An 18,156-nucleotide genomic window follows, 5' to 3' on the forward strand; every position below is an offset into this window, starting at 1 on the left:
GGCGAATTAGTGCATTTACTCACTATCGCCCCCATCTGCAACTAGTGGACGTTTTTGCACAACGTTTTGCTATAGTTCCTAAAAACTTAATCGAGGCCGATAACGATTTATTTATGCTGGTAATAGTAGAGGTACTGATTTCAATTCCATTACTTAAATAAAAGTTAAAAAAACAAACAAAACAAAAAAACGTACAGACTCTGAGATATACTTAAGACGAAAAGGTAAAACGTATAATTTTTTTTATTTTATTATTTATTTATTTATTTTTTAATGTGTCTGTTTAGATTCTCAGTCATCCAGTTGATGGTAATCCGCAAAGGTTGATTCGACCACTATTTCAGTGATTTCCAACCACTGTGCAGTAAGAGATCATCGGGGTTGATTCCATTATCAAATGTAATTGTTTTGAAATTATTACAAATAATGTATTTACCCTTGCTCGTCTAGTTATGCCAGCGACATTGAGTGACAGGCAGAACAATTAAATACACTTCCACGGTGGAAAGAAAAAAGGTGATAGTGGTAAGTGTGAATATGTATCTGATTATATTTTGCTGGCGTCGGGCGGAAAATTCGCATCTCCATAACCATCATTTTTCAGGAACACCCCCGCCCCCAAGAAAAGATGGCATGTTTGTTGAGCCATTAACGTTGCATCGTCAACGAGAGCATGCCGATTTCAACACTTCAGACTGGGCAATAATTTGTAATAAATAAATAAATAACAGACCCATATGGGCACTGACCAATCAAAAAATATAAAATTGACCAAATCTGGATAGAGGAAGTTTCTACCCGACATTGCCAATATGTTATATATCTTCTTGAATTTACTGGTATAGGCTAAATGTTCCATTCAACAAAATATTAACATGAACCACGGAAGTTGTCACTGCTGTTCATTAATTATTCCATTCGGATCCTACACGTTGACTGTTTGTGACACGCACAATTCTTCACTTGCTTAAACAGATTAAAGCCAGCTAATCAAATATATGACATAGTTTTATTTTGTTTGCTTTCAATGTTGGTAGTGAAGTTATTTGTTATTGGATTTTTCATTTATTTCATCAAAGATACCTTTGTAAAACTGGATGCATAATAACCGCATTCAATTGACTGTGGACTAAATTCCCTTGACCAAGACTAAACTTGACAAAACTGCTTTGAGTTTTTCTGCTGCATACTCCTGAAATACTCTATAACAGACAGACACCTAAATTTAACACAATCGTTACCATGTACCATTTTAATAATATGATCTACAAGTACAACTATTTTTCTTCTGGATGTAATTGTTTTAAATGTTTGCGTTGTTATTGTTGTTTCTGTATTATGTCCTCTCGACATCATTGGAAATGAGTGTTTGCCCTCAATGACCTTTTGAGATTTACATAAATCAAGGTTCCTCTTTACCAAGCTAAGGACCACGAGATGGAACATTTTGGTGGAGGCGAGCCCCTGCAGAGGAGGAGGAGGAGGACGAGGAGGAGGAGGAAGAGGGTGAGGAAGGGACAGAGGAGAGAGATAGAGCGAGAGGAAGGCAGTGTTAGTGGAAGAGGTTCTCCCTGGCATTCACTCCACCTCAGTCAGCAGACATGGCCAACTTTTCCGGCATCTGGAAAATGAAGAGGAGCGAAAATTTCGATGAACTTCTCAAAGCTTTGGGTGAGTACACCTTCCTCCTCCTTCCTCCTCTTTCTGCTCCAATGCAACATCGCTGCGTGAGCATCACATCCATCACACACACGCAAACACAAAGCCACACAATGTTGTTCTTTTGGGAATGGCATGCGGACTTGCAAACAACATGCCATTGTTCGGAGCAGCTCCCTGGGAAACGACGCTGAGATGCTGCTGCTGCTGCTGCTGATGATGATGATGGATATAAAACGCCAGATCCAGAATTCCAGCCTGTACACAAGTGTGTCATTGTTAAGCACAATATTGTTCATTTTTAAGTCTTTTAAATAGGCCACGCATGTGTGTGTCATCTTCACCCTTTAGTAGTCTTCACTGACGACTGTGGCGCCTGTGCTTTGGGACACATTAAGTGGGTCATTCAATTGTGTTTGTGTTGCAGTGCCGGAGGGGGGGGGGGGCAGTGGGGGGGGGGGGATAATGGTGGTGAGGGGGTGCTGATGAGGGGGTGTTAGGAATGGATGGGGTGAACCAAAAATGTTGGGAACCTCTAAAGTCAGACGCAAGTGACTTGTTTGTTGTTCCAACCAGTGTTGGGAAGATTACTTTGGAACTGTAGTTGGCTACAATTTCCGGTACATCTGTCAAAAATGTAAATCTAGTGTAACTATTACAATTACTTTCTAAAAGTAATTCAACTAATTAGATTTGATTGCTTTTTGATTACATTTCTTATTTTTAAATGAATGAATTAACAGGTCCCTTGGGAGTTCATGCTAAAAAAAAAATATTAACAGCATAGATAATTCTTTTGGAATTAACCATATTTGTTCTTTACAAAAAATAACAAACTGATAACAAAACATGATGAAATGTAAATATATCATGAAAAAATGTATTTGTTGCATTATATGTGCACAGTATGTGGAAAACCACCATACAATACCATGCTGACCTAATGACAAATGCAAGTTTTTTAATAACGTTTCCAAACAGGTATGTAATGTATAGTAACAGTAAAAATAAATGTTTATTTTGTACTTGAGTACATTTCAAAGAATGTACTTTGTAACGTTTACTGTTACACAGGAGTTGAATCAGTACTTGTAGTTTTACCAGTCTTTTTTACACAAGTAAACTTCTACATAAGAAGAGCATGTGAGTACCTTTGACACCTCTGCTGTCCACTCAGCGTGTCCCTCTGCCGGATTGCACCCTGGGTAACCTCCCAGTGGCCGCATCATTACGAAGACACTAATGGGAAGTGGCGGCCCCTTCTGCACTGGAATTCACATTAGTAATGCCCCCCCCTCACTTCCCTCAATACCATCTTTTAGTAACAAGCAGAGGAGTGTTGTGGCTCCAGCAGATGTAGGTTGATGATTGAGGTCAATCTTCTGGGACCCGCACAACAAACTTGTTGCTATGACGATGGGGTGGTCCAGTAAAGTGGCGTCATTTTAGCGTTTTAGAATTAGGTGAAGCTCTTTCTCAACTCAATGTTGTCGTACTAGAGCGGCTCCAATTACCCGAGACAAATTCCTTGTGTGTTTTTTGGACATACTGGGCAAATAAAGATGATTCTGATTCTGAATAAACGAGTGAGATGTTTTCATACCGGTGCCCCTCTTTATTTTCAGCTTGGTATCATGAGACAACATGTGCAGTCATCGAACATTGTGAAAGTACAAATGAACACCGTCAGGTCCAAGATGTGGATAAAATACAATGAAGTATACAACGGTCTTTATAAACACAAAGAAAATGAGCTCGTTCTGCTTGCCAAGGGAGCTCATCTAAGATTCAAGATTTAAACTCCGTTGACATTCTCATCATCCTCATGACGCATAATCGTACACATCATGATAAACTTTTGAATACACATCCTCATACAGCACAAGTTACTAGTTTCCACCTCGACTTACTGAGCATTTTTCTCCCCTTCCATCGTGCCCTCAGGCGTGAACGCCATGCTGAGGAAGGTGGCGGTGGCGGCCGCCTCCAATCCCCACGTGGAGATCCGGCAGGACGGTGAACAGTTCTACATCAAGACGTCCACTAGTGTGCGCACCACCGAGATCAGCTTCCACATCGGCAAGGAGTTTGACGAGGAAACAGTGGACGGGAGAAAGTGCAAGGTGAAGGGCGTCTGAGTGGCTTTGATGGGATTGAGAGTGATCAAGCAAGTTGGGAGGTGCACCGTCACGGATGGAGTGTGAAGGACATTGGAGCATCAGGAGTGGCGTTATTGCATCTTATACATTTATGGCTGTCAATCTCTCCAGGTTGGTTTTAGGTTTGGGATTGGTGTTCAGGTTAGGATGTTAGTAGTTAGGGTTAAAGGGCTAGGGTTGGGTTTGTGCTTGGGTTTTGGGTTCAGGGTATAAGATGTTTGCTCAGGCAATGACTTTGTAAAGCTGAGTCAGTATTAGTGGGTTAGGTTTAGGGTCGAGGTGAGGTTTGGTCCAGAAATTAAGGCTCTACATGAAATGGTACAATATTTTTAAAACATCTATTTTTATATAAAAGAAGAGATTTAAAAAGAGAGAAAGAAAAATATGCTTGTAAAACAATTCTAAAACTAAAAGTGGTTTTAAAACAGGTTTTTAATGTCCCCCCCTCACCCAAAAAAAAAAGGAAAACCTAAAAGAACCATTTATCTCCCCAGTGTAAGATATTCACTCGGACTATAACTTCATGGAACTGAGTTAGGGTTAGGGTGTAATCGGGTTTAGGTTTAGGGGGTTGGGCTTGTAGTTGGGTTTAGGATTGGGGGTTGGGGATTAGGGTTTCCGGTTGGGTCTAGAGTTAGGGTTCAACATTTTTGCTCAGACTATGACTTTGCGGAGCTGAGTTACGATTAGTTAGGGTGTTAGCGGGTTGGGGTTAGCCTAGGGGTTGTGGTTGTGGTTGAGGATTGAGTTTGCATTTGGGTTTTGGGGAGTACGGTTAGGGAGATAGTTTTAGCGTTTGGGGATTAGGATCGAGGGTTGAGTTTATGGTCGGTATTAACGGGTTACATCACAGTCACGCTCCACCCACACGCAATGATGTAAAATGTTCGCGCTCCCGGTTGTCTAGTAGTACATGTTGTCCAAATTTGGTAGCAATCAGGAAAAAAATGTTGGCCAAGTTCCTATTTGATTCACCCCCGAAAATGGCCAATATGGCTGGAAAATTGAAAATTCAAACCAAAATGGAAAACGTTGTCTCTTTTTGGGCAAGACTTCCTGATACTTTTTTTTTTAATAGGCCTCCTCATGAAATTAAATTAAACTACCTTTTTAAAAACAAAAACAAAAGTGCTATTGAGTCATCCACAAAATGTTTGCAAAATTGTGTGAGTTTTTTGAGCATGGGAAAGCTCGGATTTGGCCTTAGAATAACAACAGGGGAATTGTAAGAGGTGCCCGTCGCACCGCATGCTCAGGATCAGGAATCTGACATCCATGGGATGTAAAGTTGTGGACCTTCCCGTTCAAGGCTTAAGACCACTAACTGCTTTAGAGGGATGGATAGCTACTGGCAGCCTCATCCATTGGTATCACCCTCACGTCTGTGCACATGGATTAAGGAGCGTCGTGATCCTTGAGATGGATGGGAATTTATCTGCAGGCCCTGAGGGCAGATTGTGATGAGCTCTTGAACTGACTTTTTTTTTTTTCTTTCACCAATAAATTCTTTCATCATCTCACACACACAGTGCTTTTGCTAACCTGTTATGGGATGAATGGGGAAGCAAAAAGCACTAGTTGCGGTTTTCTAATCACAAATTCAAATATTATATATTCTAATATTTTTGTGCTCTTTCTGTAACTAAAATGGAGCCAAAGCCCAGGCTAACAAGAAAGTAGTAATTGGTGTCAAGTAGGAAATGTTGAAGTGATACATCTCAACTTGGACATTAAGTTCTTTGGATGTTGGGGAGAAACTAAGTTTAGCTTGGGTTGTTAGTTGAAGTTACGGAGAGTCTTTGCTGCATGTGCACTTCTGGTGCATTTTAAAAAATCTGTTAATCTGTAAACCATTTATTTTTAAGCGTAATGTAAAATGAGTTTGAAATTATATCAGTGTTTAGGGATCATAGTTCGGAATATACAGGAGTTACCGTTTAAACTATTCATATCGGCAATTCTAAATATTTTTAGGGGAATCATAAATCCTATCCCCCGTGAAAAGTGGGGAACACTACAATGCAAAGCACAAGATGAAGTTCCTTAACCCACTTCAACATACTTGGCAACAAGATACCACAAGATGGCAGCAAAGCAATACTTACAGTGGGTACGGAACGTATTCAGACCCCCTTCAATTTTTCACTCTATGCTATATTGCAGCCATTTGCTAAAATCATTTAAGTTCATTTTTTCCCTCATTAATGTACACAAGGCACCCCATTTTGAAAGAAAAAAAACAGAATTATTGACATTTTTGTAGATTTATTAAAAGAGAAAAACTGAAATATCTCACAGCCGTAAGTACTCAGACCCTTTGCTCAGTATTTAGTGAAAGCACCCTTTTGAGCTAATACAGCCATGAGTCTTTCTGGGAATGATGCAACAAGTTTTTCACACCTGGATTTGGGGATCCTCTGCCATTCCTCCCTGCAGATCTTCTCCAGTTCTGTCAGGTTGGATGGTGAACGTTGGTGGACAGCCATTTTCAGGTCTCTACAGAGATGCTCAATTGGGTTTAAGTCAGGGCTCTGGCTGGGCCATTCAAAAGGAGTTACGGAGTTGTTCTGAAGCCACTCCTTTGTTATTTTAGCTCTGTGCTTCAGGTCATTGTCTTGTTGGAAGGTGAACCTGCAGCCCAGTCTGAGGTGCTGAGCACTCTGAAGAAGGTTTTCGTCCAGGATGTCCCTGTACTTAGCCGCATTCATCTTTCTTTCGATTGCAACCAGTCGTCCTGTCACTGCAGCTGAAAAACACCCCTACAGTATGATTCTGCCACCACCATGCTTCACTGTTGGAACTGTAATGGACAGGCGATGAGCAGTGCCTGGTTTTCTCCACACATACCGCTTAGAATTAAGGCCAAAAAGTTCTATCTTGGTCTCATCAGACCAGAGAATCTTGGAGTCATTCAGGTGTTTTTTTAGCAAGCTCCATGAGGGCTTTCATGTGTCTTGCACTGAGAAGAGGCTTCTTCTGACATGCACTGTGAGCTGTATAGGTGCTCAATCGGTGAATCTGCATGTAGCAAATCACAAATTTACAGGGGAACACTGTACACTATCATGGATTTTCACCTGTCGTGGGTGGGTCTGGAAGGTAACTCCTGCGATTAGTGTTTCAATTGAGCCGTCAAGCTTTCCGTAACCAAAAACCGAAGCCGAGGTTTTCCGCTGCCCCGTGCCTCAAAGAAAGGACAGGGAGATACAGAAGGGCTAGACGCACACAAGGGAAATGACTCCGAAAACAACACTAAGGAAATTGTGAAGCAAATTTATCTAGTGCCATCTGCTGATTGTGGTGGGACACTGCAACTGTTGCTAACCATTGTTAAAGGACATATAGTAGATGCAGTATTTTCAGTTGTTTTGTGGTGCAGGGAGGGCAGATGTGACCTATTTCAGAGACAGCGTGGCGCCCGTTTCTCGGCGCCCCGCGGCATGCTGGGTACTGTGCCTGCCACCCCAAACTGCATGACATCTCCGATGGCTCAAAGGAGTGAATGTCAGCGCACATTCATCACATTTTGTTTTTGTTCTGGTGCAAGCTGCACCTATCATATCAACAAGCCAGTATGCTGGCCAACGCACAAATTTGTTTGGCTTGTTTGGATATACTCGGGTAGCGACCAAGAGAGTATTTTGTTAGAGACTGCAAAAAAGTAATTGAATTTGGCAGAGATCTGCTCCCTCTGTGTTCCCTCGCGAGTCAGGCGGGATTACTTTGCTTCTTCGAGGAATTCTCTGTAGGGGCCAACACTTTAATTTGTCTCGTAAAAATTCAGAATCATATCTATTATTTCATATTACAAATTGAACATATGCATGCATTTACCTAATTCCTCAGATTCTCAACATATGTTGGACAATTGGATGCTTTCAACCGTTTGGGGAACTTCTTTTGTCCATTCCTAAGGCCCATAATGGCCACTGGGATGAGTTTGGTGCGGGCAACAAACCTATCAAACACCCTAGGGGGTCAAACTACAACAGAGATTGTGACAGACACTCCAAAAATCATATAATACACAATTATAATTTAAGTTAGTTAGTTAAAATTTGAAACCTCACAAATGAACCAAAATTCGCACAATTACATTCCTATATTTTGTACAAAGTCATCAGAGAATCAGGGAAGAACAACTCTGTTTTTTCTTAATTTTTCACTTGTAGTCTTGTCCTGATATTTTTGCACAGCTAGCGTGATATAGACAGTTCTGTTGGTGTGGTTCTTGGCAGACCCTCACGTCTTCACAGTATTTGGCAGGCCTGAGTAGTCGAGGCCAGATGCAGCCGAGCTCAGTGGGATTAACGCGGTGATCCTTTGCCCAACCAACGCTGCAAGGTTCAAAAGTCTCATTTAATCTGCGTGAGCACTTCTGACTTCGAGGAGGAGAAAGCGATAAGACAGTTACAGAGACAACGGGGAATTAGATGAATAATAATAATATTGAAAAAAAAAACCTCATACCTCCTACCCTGTTGTGTTTCAAGTAGTTGGCGCTGTCTGACAACTATTTTATATATCAGTAGGGGCAATGTCTCATCTTTGCTGGGTTCTGTGTGAATGGCACAGTCAAATAAATTATTAGATCCATTCATCTTGTGGGATCTCTGTAAAAAAAAGAAAAGAAAAAAAAGAAAAAGGAAAACCTCAAAAACTGGAGAGATTTAATATCACATTTATAATGATGATAACTAGTTCTATCATCAAAGGCAACTATGTCTGAACAGCTCAGGTATCTAGAGATTTCAGCACAGAATGTATCAGGAAAGGGGACCCAAAATACTTCCTTGAGGTACCTCGCTTGTTACAGGTCCTCCCTGGGAGGAAGTTTTTTTTTTTAAAGCATCAAATTGTCAAACCAGTAAAACATCTACCAGATGGTTTCAGCTAACTTCAATAACAGTATGATCCAAACAATTAATGTATAAATGTTGTCTAATAAGGTCACTTGTGGTCTAACAATTCACCTGCCTGAATTGTGCATTCAGTTCCCACTCAGTGACAATGTGAATGTGAGTGTGAATGGTTGTCTGTCTCTATCTGTTCCCTGTGATTGACTTGAAACCAGTTCAGGGTGAACTGTAGTCTGCTTTTTGTCCAAAGTCAGCTGAGGTAGCTTCCAGCATCCCCGCAACCCTGAACAAGATAAGGGCTATAGAAAATGGATGGATGGATGTTGGGTAATTATACAAAAAAAGTTGTTGGATGCCCCTGATTAAGTCGCAGTCATCTACCCAAGGGCTAAAATAATTTAGCCACTAATTGCATGCACAAATAACCATCTGTATGTGGTCTCTCCATATCAAGTACAGTGGACCTAAAACTCTTCCCTGTGGTACTTCTTGTTACAGTTTCTTCCTAGGAAGTAACACAGGCATGTTCCTGGGAGGTAGTTTTTGAATTTCAGTTCGGCACGGTGGACGACTGGTTAGAGCGTCTGCCTCACAGTTCTGAGCACCGGGGGGTTCAATCCCCGGCCCCCCCTGTGTGGAGTTTCCATGTTCTCTCCGTGCCTGCGTGGGTTTTCTCCGGGCACTCCGGTTTCCTCCCACATCCCAAAAACATGCATGGTAGGTTAATTGAAGACTCTAAATTGCCCGTAGGTGTGAATGTGAGTGCGGATGGTTGTTTGTTTGTGTGTGCCCTGCGATTGGCTGGCAACCAGTTCAGGGTGTATCCCGCCTCCTGCCTGATGATGGCTGGGATAGGCTCCAGCATTCCCGCGACCCGTGTGAGGATAAGCGGCTCAGAAAATGGATGGATGGAAGTACAAACCCACTATCCCACTAACAATTGGTCACGATATTGATCAATATAAGTTAGCATTTTTCTACCCATTATGCTGTGGACTTCAGATGAAGTGTAGCCTTAACTGAGTGCATGCCTGCTGGCCTGGCATGCATATGAAGCTAACGTTATTGCAACATTTCTTAATTGAAATCAATGTCCAAAGAAATCAAAAGTGCCTTGAGTTTGTAGTTGTCATCATTTTAAAAAAATATTGGGTGTACCCCGCCTCTCACCCGAAGATAGCTGAAATAGGCTCCAGCACGCCCACGACCCTAGTGAGGATAAGCGTAACAGAAAATGGATGGATGGATGGATTTCTATGGCATACAGGCTACTTCAGTTTAAAGACTGCTGTGTGCAAGGCAACACAGGCCAAATTGTGCGAAGCCGTGTGAGAAAGTATTACGTTAGGCTTTCGGGGAAATGTTCTAATAATGCCAACATAAGCACACAGGAAATGAGAATCTTGAATGTTTAGCTTGCTTGTCCCACTAAGTAAAAGCTACAACAGCAATGTATTCAGGTTTTGCTGGAAAAAGGAGTCATATATAGACCTTTGTACCATGATCTTCTTTTCCTTTCGGCTTGTCCCTTTACGGGTCGCCACAGCGCGTCATCCTTTTCCATGTAAGCCTATCTCCTGCATCCTCCTCTCGAACACCAACTGCCCTCATGTCTTCCCTCACGACATCCATCAACTTCTCTTTGGTCTTCCTCGAGCTCTCTTGCTTGGCAGCTCCTTCCTCATCATCCTTCTACCAATATACTCACTATTTCTCCTCTGGACGTGTCCAAACCATTGAAGTCTGCTCTCTCTCACTTTGTCTCCAAAACATCGAACCTTGGCCGTCCCTCTGATGAACTCATTTCCAATTTTATCCAACTCAGAGAGCAAACCTCAACATCTTCATTTCCGCCACCTCCAGCTCTACTTCCTGTTGTCTCTTCAGTGCCAATGTCTCTAATCCCCCCCACCCCTCTCATTCATGCACATATATTCTGTTTTACTTCGGCTAATCTTCATTCCTCTGCTTTACAGTGCAAGCCTCCATCTTTCTATCTGTTCCTCCACCTGCTCCCTGCTTTCACTGCAGATCACAATGTCATCTGCAAACATCATGGTCCACGGGGATTCCAGTCTAACCTCATCTGTTAGCCTATCCATCACGACTGCAAACAGGAAGGGGCTCAGGGCTGATCCCTGATGCAGTCCCACCTCCACCATAAATTAATATAAATAAACACCTACAGCACACCTCACCGCTGTTCTGCTGCCCTCGTACATGTCCTGTATTATTCTAACTTCTCTGCCACTCCAGACTTCCGCATGCAGGACCACAGTTCCTCTCTGGGTACTGTGTCATAGGCTTTCTCTAGATCTACAAAGACACAATGTAGCTCCTTCTGACCTTCTCTCTACTTTTCCATCAACATCCTCAAGGCAAATAATGCATCTGTGGTACTTCCTTCTAGGCATGAAACCATACTGTTGCTCGCAAATACTCACTTCTGTCCTGAGTCTAGCCTCCACTACTCTTTCCCATAACTTCATTGTGTGGCTCATCAACTTTATTCCTCTATAGTTCCCACAGCTCGGCACGTCACCCTTGTTCTTAAAAATGGGCACCAGCACACATTTCCTCCATTCCTCAGGCATCTACTCACGTGATAGAATTCTATTGAACAAGCTGGTCAAAAACTTCACAGCCACCTCTCCTAGATGCTTCCATACCTCCACAGGAATGTCATCAGGACCAACTGCCTTTCCATTTTTCATCCTCTTTAATGCCTTTCTAACTTCCCCCTTACTAATCATTGCCACTTCCTGGTCCACCACAATTGCCTCTTCTACTTTCCCTTCTCTCTCATTTTCCTCATTCATCAACTCCTCAAAGTATTCTTTCCATCTATCTAGCACACTACTGGCACTAGTCAACATATTTCCATCTCTATCCTTAATCAACCTAACCTGCTCCACGTCCTTCCCATCTCTCTCCCTCTGTCTGACCAACCTGTATAGATCCTTTTCTCCTTCTTTAGTGTCCAACCTGGCATACATCATATGCCTCTCGTTTGGCCTTTGCCACCTCTACCTTTGCCCTGTGTCGCATCTCAATGTATTCTTTTCGCCACTCCTCGGTCCTCTCAGTGACCCACTTCTTCTTCGCTAACCTTTTTCCTTGTACGATTTCCTGTAGTGTGAGGTTCCACCACCAAGCCTCCTTCTCTCCTTTCCTGCCAGAAGATACACCAAGTACTCTCCTGCCTGCCTCTCTGATCACCTTGGCTGCAGTGGTCCAGTCTTCTGGAAGCTCCTCCTGTCCACCGAGAGCCTGTCTCACCTCTTCCCGAAAAGCTGCACAACACTCGTCCTGTCTCAACTTCCACCACATGGTTCTCTGCTCTGCCTTTGTCTTCCTAATCTTGCTCCCCACCACAGAGTCATACACACCACCATCCTATGCTGTCTAGCCACACTCTCCCCTACCACTACCTTACAGTCGGTAACCTCGTTCAGAATACATCGTTTGCACAAGATGCAATCCACCTGCGTGCTTCTACCGCCGCTCTTGTAGGTCACCCTATGTTTGTGCCTCTTCTGGAAAAAAGTGTCCACTACAGCCAATTGCATCCTTGTTGCAAAGTCTACCACCATCTGTCCCTCCAAGTTCCTTTCCTGGATGCCGTACTTACGCATCACTTCTTCATCACCCCTATTACCTTCACCAACATGTCCATGACAATCTGCACCAATCACGACTTTCTCTCTGTCTGGGATGCTCAGAACTATTTCGTCTCGCTCCTTCCAGAATTTCTCTTGCACCTCTAGGTCACATCCTACCTGTGGAGCATAGCCACTAATCACATTATAAATAACACCCTCAATTTCAAGTTTCAGCCTCATCACTCGATCTGATACTCTTTTCACCTCCAAGACATTCTTAGCCAACTCTTCTTTTAAAATAACACTGACTCCATTTCTCTTCCCATCTAGACCATGGTCAAATAATTTAAACCCTGCCCGTAAACTTCTAGCCTTACTGCCTTTCCACCTGGTCTCATGGACACACAATATATCCCCATAGGGCTGCATTATAAGCATTTAAAACAGAGAGAGAAAAAATAAATAAAAGTACAATTAAAACAGCGTACAGTGCAAGAAATATTATTTCAAAGTGGAAATGCTGTAAAAAGCATGAGAAAAAAGAAGAGTTTTTAACCTGGACTTAAAAACATTCACACTTGGGGCTGACATCACTTCTGTTAGCAACTTATTCCATTTGTGTGCAGCATAATAGCTAAATGCTGCTTCACCATGTTTGCTTTGGACTCTGTGCTCCACCATTTGACCTGAGTCTGTCGAGCTCAGAGCCCGACTGGGTTTATATTCCATGAGCATTTCTTTCATGTATTCAGGATCTAAACCGTTTAGTGATTTATAGACCAGTAGCAGAACTTTAAAATCTATTCTAAAGTTGACTGGGAGCCAGTGTAAAGACTTTAGAATTGGAGTAATATGCTGACCTCTTTGTTCTGGTCAGAACCCGAGCTGCAGCTTTCTGAATGAGCGGCAGCTGTTTAATGCTCTTCTTAGGGAGTCCAGTCAAAAGACCATTACAATAGTCAAGTCTACTTGAGATAAAAGCATGGATAAGCTTCTCCTGGTCTGCTTGACACATGCAAGCCTTAACTCTTGCTATGTTCTTCAGATGGTAGAAGGCAGTTTTAGTGATTGAATTGATATGACGGTTGAAAGCCAGGTCGGAATCTATCAGAACACAAAGGTTTCGGACTTGGTCTTTGCTTTTTAAAGAGAGTGACTCCAGATATTTACTCAAAGCAATCCTCTTTTCTTTATTGCCAAAAACAATTATCTCAGTTTTGCTGTGGTTTAATTGAAGAACTTTTTGGCTTCGTCCAGTTATTTACAAACATTCTAAACAGTTTTGTAGCTAATTGACTCTATTTTTCGATCTCTGGTTGAGTTCTTCTATGTTCGCACAGTGATGACCGTTTTCCCTCTTCACACTGCAGAGTCTCGCCACCTGGGAGTCGGACACCAAGATCAGCTGTCAGCAGACTCTGGTGGACGGGGACGGACCAAAAACCTTTTGGACCCGAAAACTCAGCGGCGATGAGCTGACGCTGGTGAGTTAACAGCAGTGAATATCCGTACGACGTTAACATGCTTAAAATTAAATACAAATGTTCTGACAAATGTACTTTTTAAATGGATGTGCACAAATAGTTGGGTCTATGGAATGTCTGCCCACCCTTCAAGTGTGAAATTACACAATTTTCATTTTAATTACATTTATTCATCAAAATGTAGTGCATATGTTTGTAAATTTATCACATACTGTATATTTTGAGATATAAATATCCATATATTTAGATATACAGTAGGTACGGAAAGTTGTCAGACCGCCTTAAATTTTTCACTCTTTGTTATTGCAGCCATTTGTTAAAATCATTTGGTTTTTTTTTTTCCTCATTAATGTACACACAGCCCCCCACCCATATTGACAGAAAAAAACATAATTGTTGACATTTTTGCTGATTTATTAAAAAAGAAAAACTGAAATATCACACAGCCATAAGTATTTAGACCCTTTGCTGTGACACTCATATTTAACTCGGGTGCTGTCCATTTCTTCTGATCATCCTTAAAGTGGTTCTCCACCTTCATTGGAGTCCAGCTGTGTTTGATTATACTGATTGGACTTGATTAGGAAAGCCACACACCTGTCTACGTAAGACCTTACAGCTCACAGTGCATGTCAGAGCAAATGACAAATCATGAGGTCAAAGGAACTGCCTGAAGAGCTCAGAAACAGAATGGTGGCAAGGCACAGATCTGGCCAAGTTTACAAAAAACATTCTGCTGCACTTTAGGTTCCTAAGAGCACAGTGGCCTCCATAAACCCTAAATGGAAGATGTTTGGGACGATCAGAACCCTTCCTAGAGCTGGCCCTCTGGCCAAACTGAGCAATTGGGGGAGAAGAGCCTTGGTGAGAGAGGTAAAGAAGAACCCAAAGATCACTGTGGCTGAGCTCCAGAGATGCAGTTGGGAGATGGGAGAAACTTCTAGAAAGTCAACCATCACTGCAGCCCTCCACCAGTCGGGCACAGTGGCCCGATGGCACAGTGGCCCGATGGAAGCCTCTCCTCAGTGCAAGACACAAGAAAGCCCACATGGAGTTTGCAAAAAACAACAACAACAAAAAATGCTTAAATATTACGAGAAAGAAAAATCATCCGATAATTAAGACAATTTTACAATAATAATCAGAATCATCTTTATTTGCAAAGTATGTCAAAAATACACAAGGAATTTGTCTCCGGTAGTTGGAGCTGCTCTTGTACGACAACAGACAATCATTTGACAGAGAATACCTTTGAGACATAAAAAAACATAAAAACACAGTCACTGAGCAATAAAAGGTTACCAGTAATGTGGTAATGCCGGTACTTTTTTTTGTGACAATTGTGCAAAATGATGCTGAGTCCTCTAGCAATTAGAGCAGTTTGAAATGACTCACAGAAAAACAGTCTGGTGCAGCGACTTTAAGAAATCTATGCAGTTTAAAGTGACTAGTAGTGCGATAATCTGGAACAATGTCAATTGTGCAAATGGTGCAGATACTTCTCAAGCACATGAGTGGCCAGTATTGGTCAACAACAGATATGCAAGTCGTGCAGGGTGGCGAGACTACTGCAGTGAGTGCACGAATAATGTGTAAAAGGCCTGACAGAGATGTGACAACAATATCAAGAATCTAAAAAATTGGCAGCATGTTTACAATGGAATTGTAAATTAACTGTTTAAGAAGTTAATGGCAAGAGGGAATAAGATGTTGGAATGTCTGATTGTTTTACTTTGCATTGATCATCTTAGGAAACATTACGAACACAACGCACACCCTAAGTGGGACACATTTCCATACAATTTGCATTTTCCGTCTGATTGGTTCATAGTGGAATACTCCACTTTTTCTTTTGTAAATGTTCTTTTCATGTGTTTTCATATTTTTCACAGGTTTTTGGGGCCGATGACGTTTTGTGCACTCGCGTTTACGTGCGGGAATGAAGCTCCAGAATGCAGCGGACGACTCATACAGGACCACAGTTCAAATGCTAACAAGCTAAGCTACAGTATTCCACAGAAGTAGTGCATGTTCTCCCCGTGCCTGCGTGGGTTTTCTCCGGGCACTCCAGTTTCCCCCCACATCCCAAAAACATGCAGGGTAGGTTAATTGAAGACTCTAAATTGCCCGTAGGTGTGAACGTGAGTGCGAATGGTTGTTTGTTTCTATGTGCCCTGTGATTGGCTGGCAACCAGTTCAGGTTCCTGCCTGATGATAGCTGGGATAGGCTCCAGCACTCCTGCGACCCTTGTGAGGATAAGCGGCTCAGAAAATGGATGGATGGATAGTTTCCACACACATTAGTAAGGCTCTCTTTGTTATCACACTGATGTTCAACCACACGAAACAATAAAACTTTGACGAAAATAAAAAAAAAACATGTCAAAGCCTCTTTGTAGCTAATTGGCTTTAGCATCAAAGCAAACGTTGATATTTACCCCTGCCCCCCCAAAAAAGTATCACAGGACACCATGTTCTTCATTTTTCTCCTGCATTCAAATAAAGTTGATAGGAGAAAGCCGAGTTATACTCGGATAAGAATAAGTAAAAATTCTAATTTAAAAACCAAAAAGTAATTTTCTACGACAAGTTTTTTTTTTTTTTTTTCAGAAAATCTATTCGTTTTTCAAAAGAAAAAACTCTAACATTACAAGAACAGTCAGAGGGGAAAAAAACAAAAAACCCCAAAAACTAAAGTTTTATTATTAGAACTAAAAGTCAAAGGAAGTTTTTAGGGGACAAAAAACTTGTATTTTTAAATGAAAAAGAGTCATTATTTTCAAAGAAGAAAAAGGCTTCATTTTTGGGAGAGAGTCGTAATGTTATGAAAATAAAGTTATATTTCTTTAACTTTTTCAGAGAAAATCGTAATTTGAAGAGAATAACAGATGTTTTTAGCTTCTTCAAAAACTTTATCTTTGAGAAAAAGGGGTGTACTGGTACAAGAATAAATATAAAAAAAACAATCATATTTATAGCATTATTTTTCAGATTTTTTCATTAAATGTCTTTTTGATCATTTTTTTGTTTTAGAAAAAGTCAATCTTATTAGAGTAAAATATATATTTTTTTCAAGTAAAAAAGTGTTGCAGTACTAAAATAAAGCCCTATTTTTCTAGGTTAAAAGTGTCTTTGCAAGCAAAAGGGTTGCATTTTTTCAGGAAAAAAATTCCCTTTTTAATTTAAAGAGTTGATATTTTTCCAATAATTAAAAAAAAAAACCTTTTAAGAAAAAAATCTTAATCGTATTAAATAAAATAAAAATTTTACTCGAGAAGTAATGTTGTAATGGTACTGGAATAAAGCTCTTATTTCTTCAAGGTATAAGTCATGTTTTCTGAGAAAAACAGTTGTAATCTTAGGAGAGGAAAAATGTCATACCTTTATAAGCCAGCCTTTATTCTTATAAAATGTTAATTTTTTTGTATAAAAAAAAATATGACTTCAGGTACTTTTACTTTTGTCTTCCATATATAGTATAAGTTTTGGTTTCCTTCTCCTGTGGTGGTTTGAGAAACACTATCGTGGGTTCTTCTCACACAGGTTGGACCACCAAGTAAGCTTCTTGATAAATAGTTGATGGCCGCCTTTAGAAGCCTGCCCGTTCTAGTAAATTAATTATTCTTTTGGGGGAAATGCCCCCCCCTCGCAGGTGCACCCCACAAAAGTCTACAGAACAGCCAGAAGAAAGCGGCACGCCATCAAAAGCCCAAGCACAAATGTGTCTTTTCCTGCCAACTTCTTCTTTTCAGAGCTTTTGCCAACACTCGGGAGTCCCCTCAGCCCCCTGGACAAATGGGTCCAACCGCCGCTGACGTTTCACCCGCTTATCCCCACAGAGAATGACTTTCCTCCTCAGTGCACCGCCCTGCCTGTGGGAAGCAAAGAGGCCGGGGCTCGGTGAGGCGCCCTGAGGCGCACCGCCTGCCGCAGAGTTAATTGAAGGACAAGCCACGGTCGGGATTGCAGCGCACAACGGCTCAATGAGGGCATTCTTTTCTTTTTGTTTGCAGGGCAAAGGGCCCCCGCCACCCCTCCACTCTTGCCAGCTTTAGAGTAGGGCATCAAACAGGCCAGCCTCTGTGGGTACAGTACGGCAAACACTCGCCGTCCCACTTTTGCTCCCACCTGGCGGGCTTTCAAGTTGGGAAAAAGAAAAGGCCACAAATGATTTGCAGTCATACAAAACGGCTCTGGATGGTACCATATTTAATTCAAAAAAACATTCTGGTAAAGGTATTTAGAAAATCTTTCCAAAAATTGTTTCATGTATTTTTTTCCCCCCAGAAGAACTGCTGCTATCATGAGAAGTCTGTGTTTTTATAATTTTTGTTGTTGTTGTTGTACTCTTATGAGAATAGTCTAGGTTTTTCAGAGAAAAAAAAGGTTATAG

General features: G+C 41.5%; 1 protein-coding gene across 1 annotated transcript; it reads left to right on the top strand.

The window, feature by feature from the left end:
* Window positions 1–1,504: 1,504 nt before the first annotated feature.
* crabp1a (cellular retinoic acid binding protein 1a) lies at window positions 1,505–16,920 on the top strand. The gene is made up of 4 exons (XM_061677906.1): window positions 1,505–1,671; window positions 3,604–3,782; window positions 13,650–13,763; window positions 15,656–16,920. Exons 1-4 carry the CDS (start codon window positions 1,602–1,604, stop codon window positions 15,704–15,706), a joined length of 414 nt encoding a protein of 137 aa, XP_061533890.1. The 5' UTR covers window positions 1,505–1,601; the 3' UTR covers window positions 15,707–16,920.
* The last annotated feature ends 1,236 nt before the right edge of the window (window positions 16,921–18,156 follow it).

Source organism: Phycodurus eques, chromosome 5, assembly GCF_024500275.1.
Source record: "Phycodurus eques isolate BA_2022a chromosome 5, UOR_Pequ_1.1, whole genome shotgun sequence".
Taxonomy (NCBI): Eukaryota; Metazoa; Chordata; class Actinopteri; order Syngnathiformes; family Syngnathidae; genus Phycodurus; species Phycodurus eques.

Excerpts from the sequence above, each read along its gene's own strand:
- crabp1a (XM_061677906.1), top strand. The coding sequence starts at position 1,602 with ATGGCCAACTTTTCCGGCATCTGGAAAATGAAGAGGAGCGAAAATTTC. Across the intron at positions 1,672-3,603 it reads TGAACTTCTCAAAGCTTTGG|GCGTGAACGCCATGCTGAGG; the intron begins GTGAGTACACCT and ends TCGTGCCCTCAG. Across the intron at positions 13,764-15,655 it reads GCGGCGATGAGCTGACGCTG|GTTTTTGGGGCCGATGACGT; the intron begins GTGAGTTAACAG and ends TATTTTTCACAG.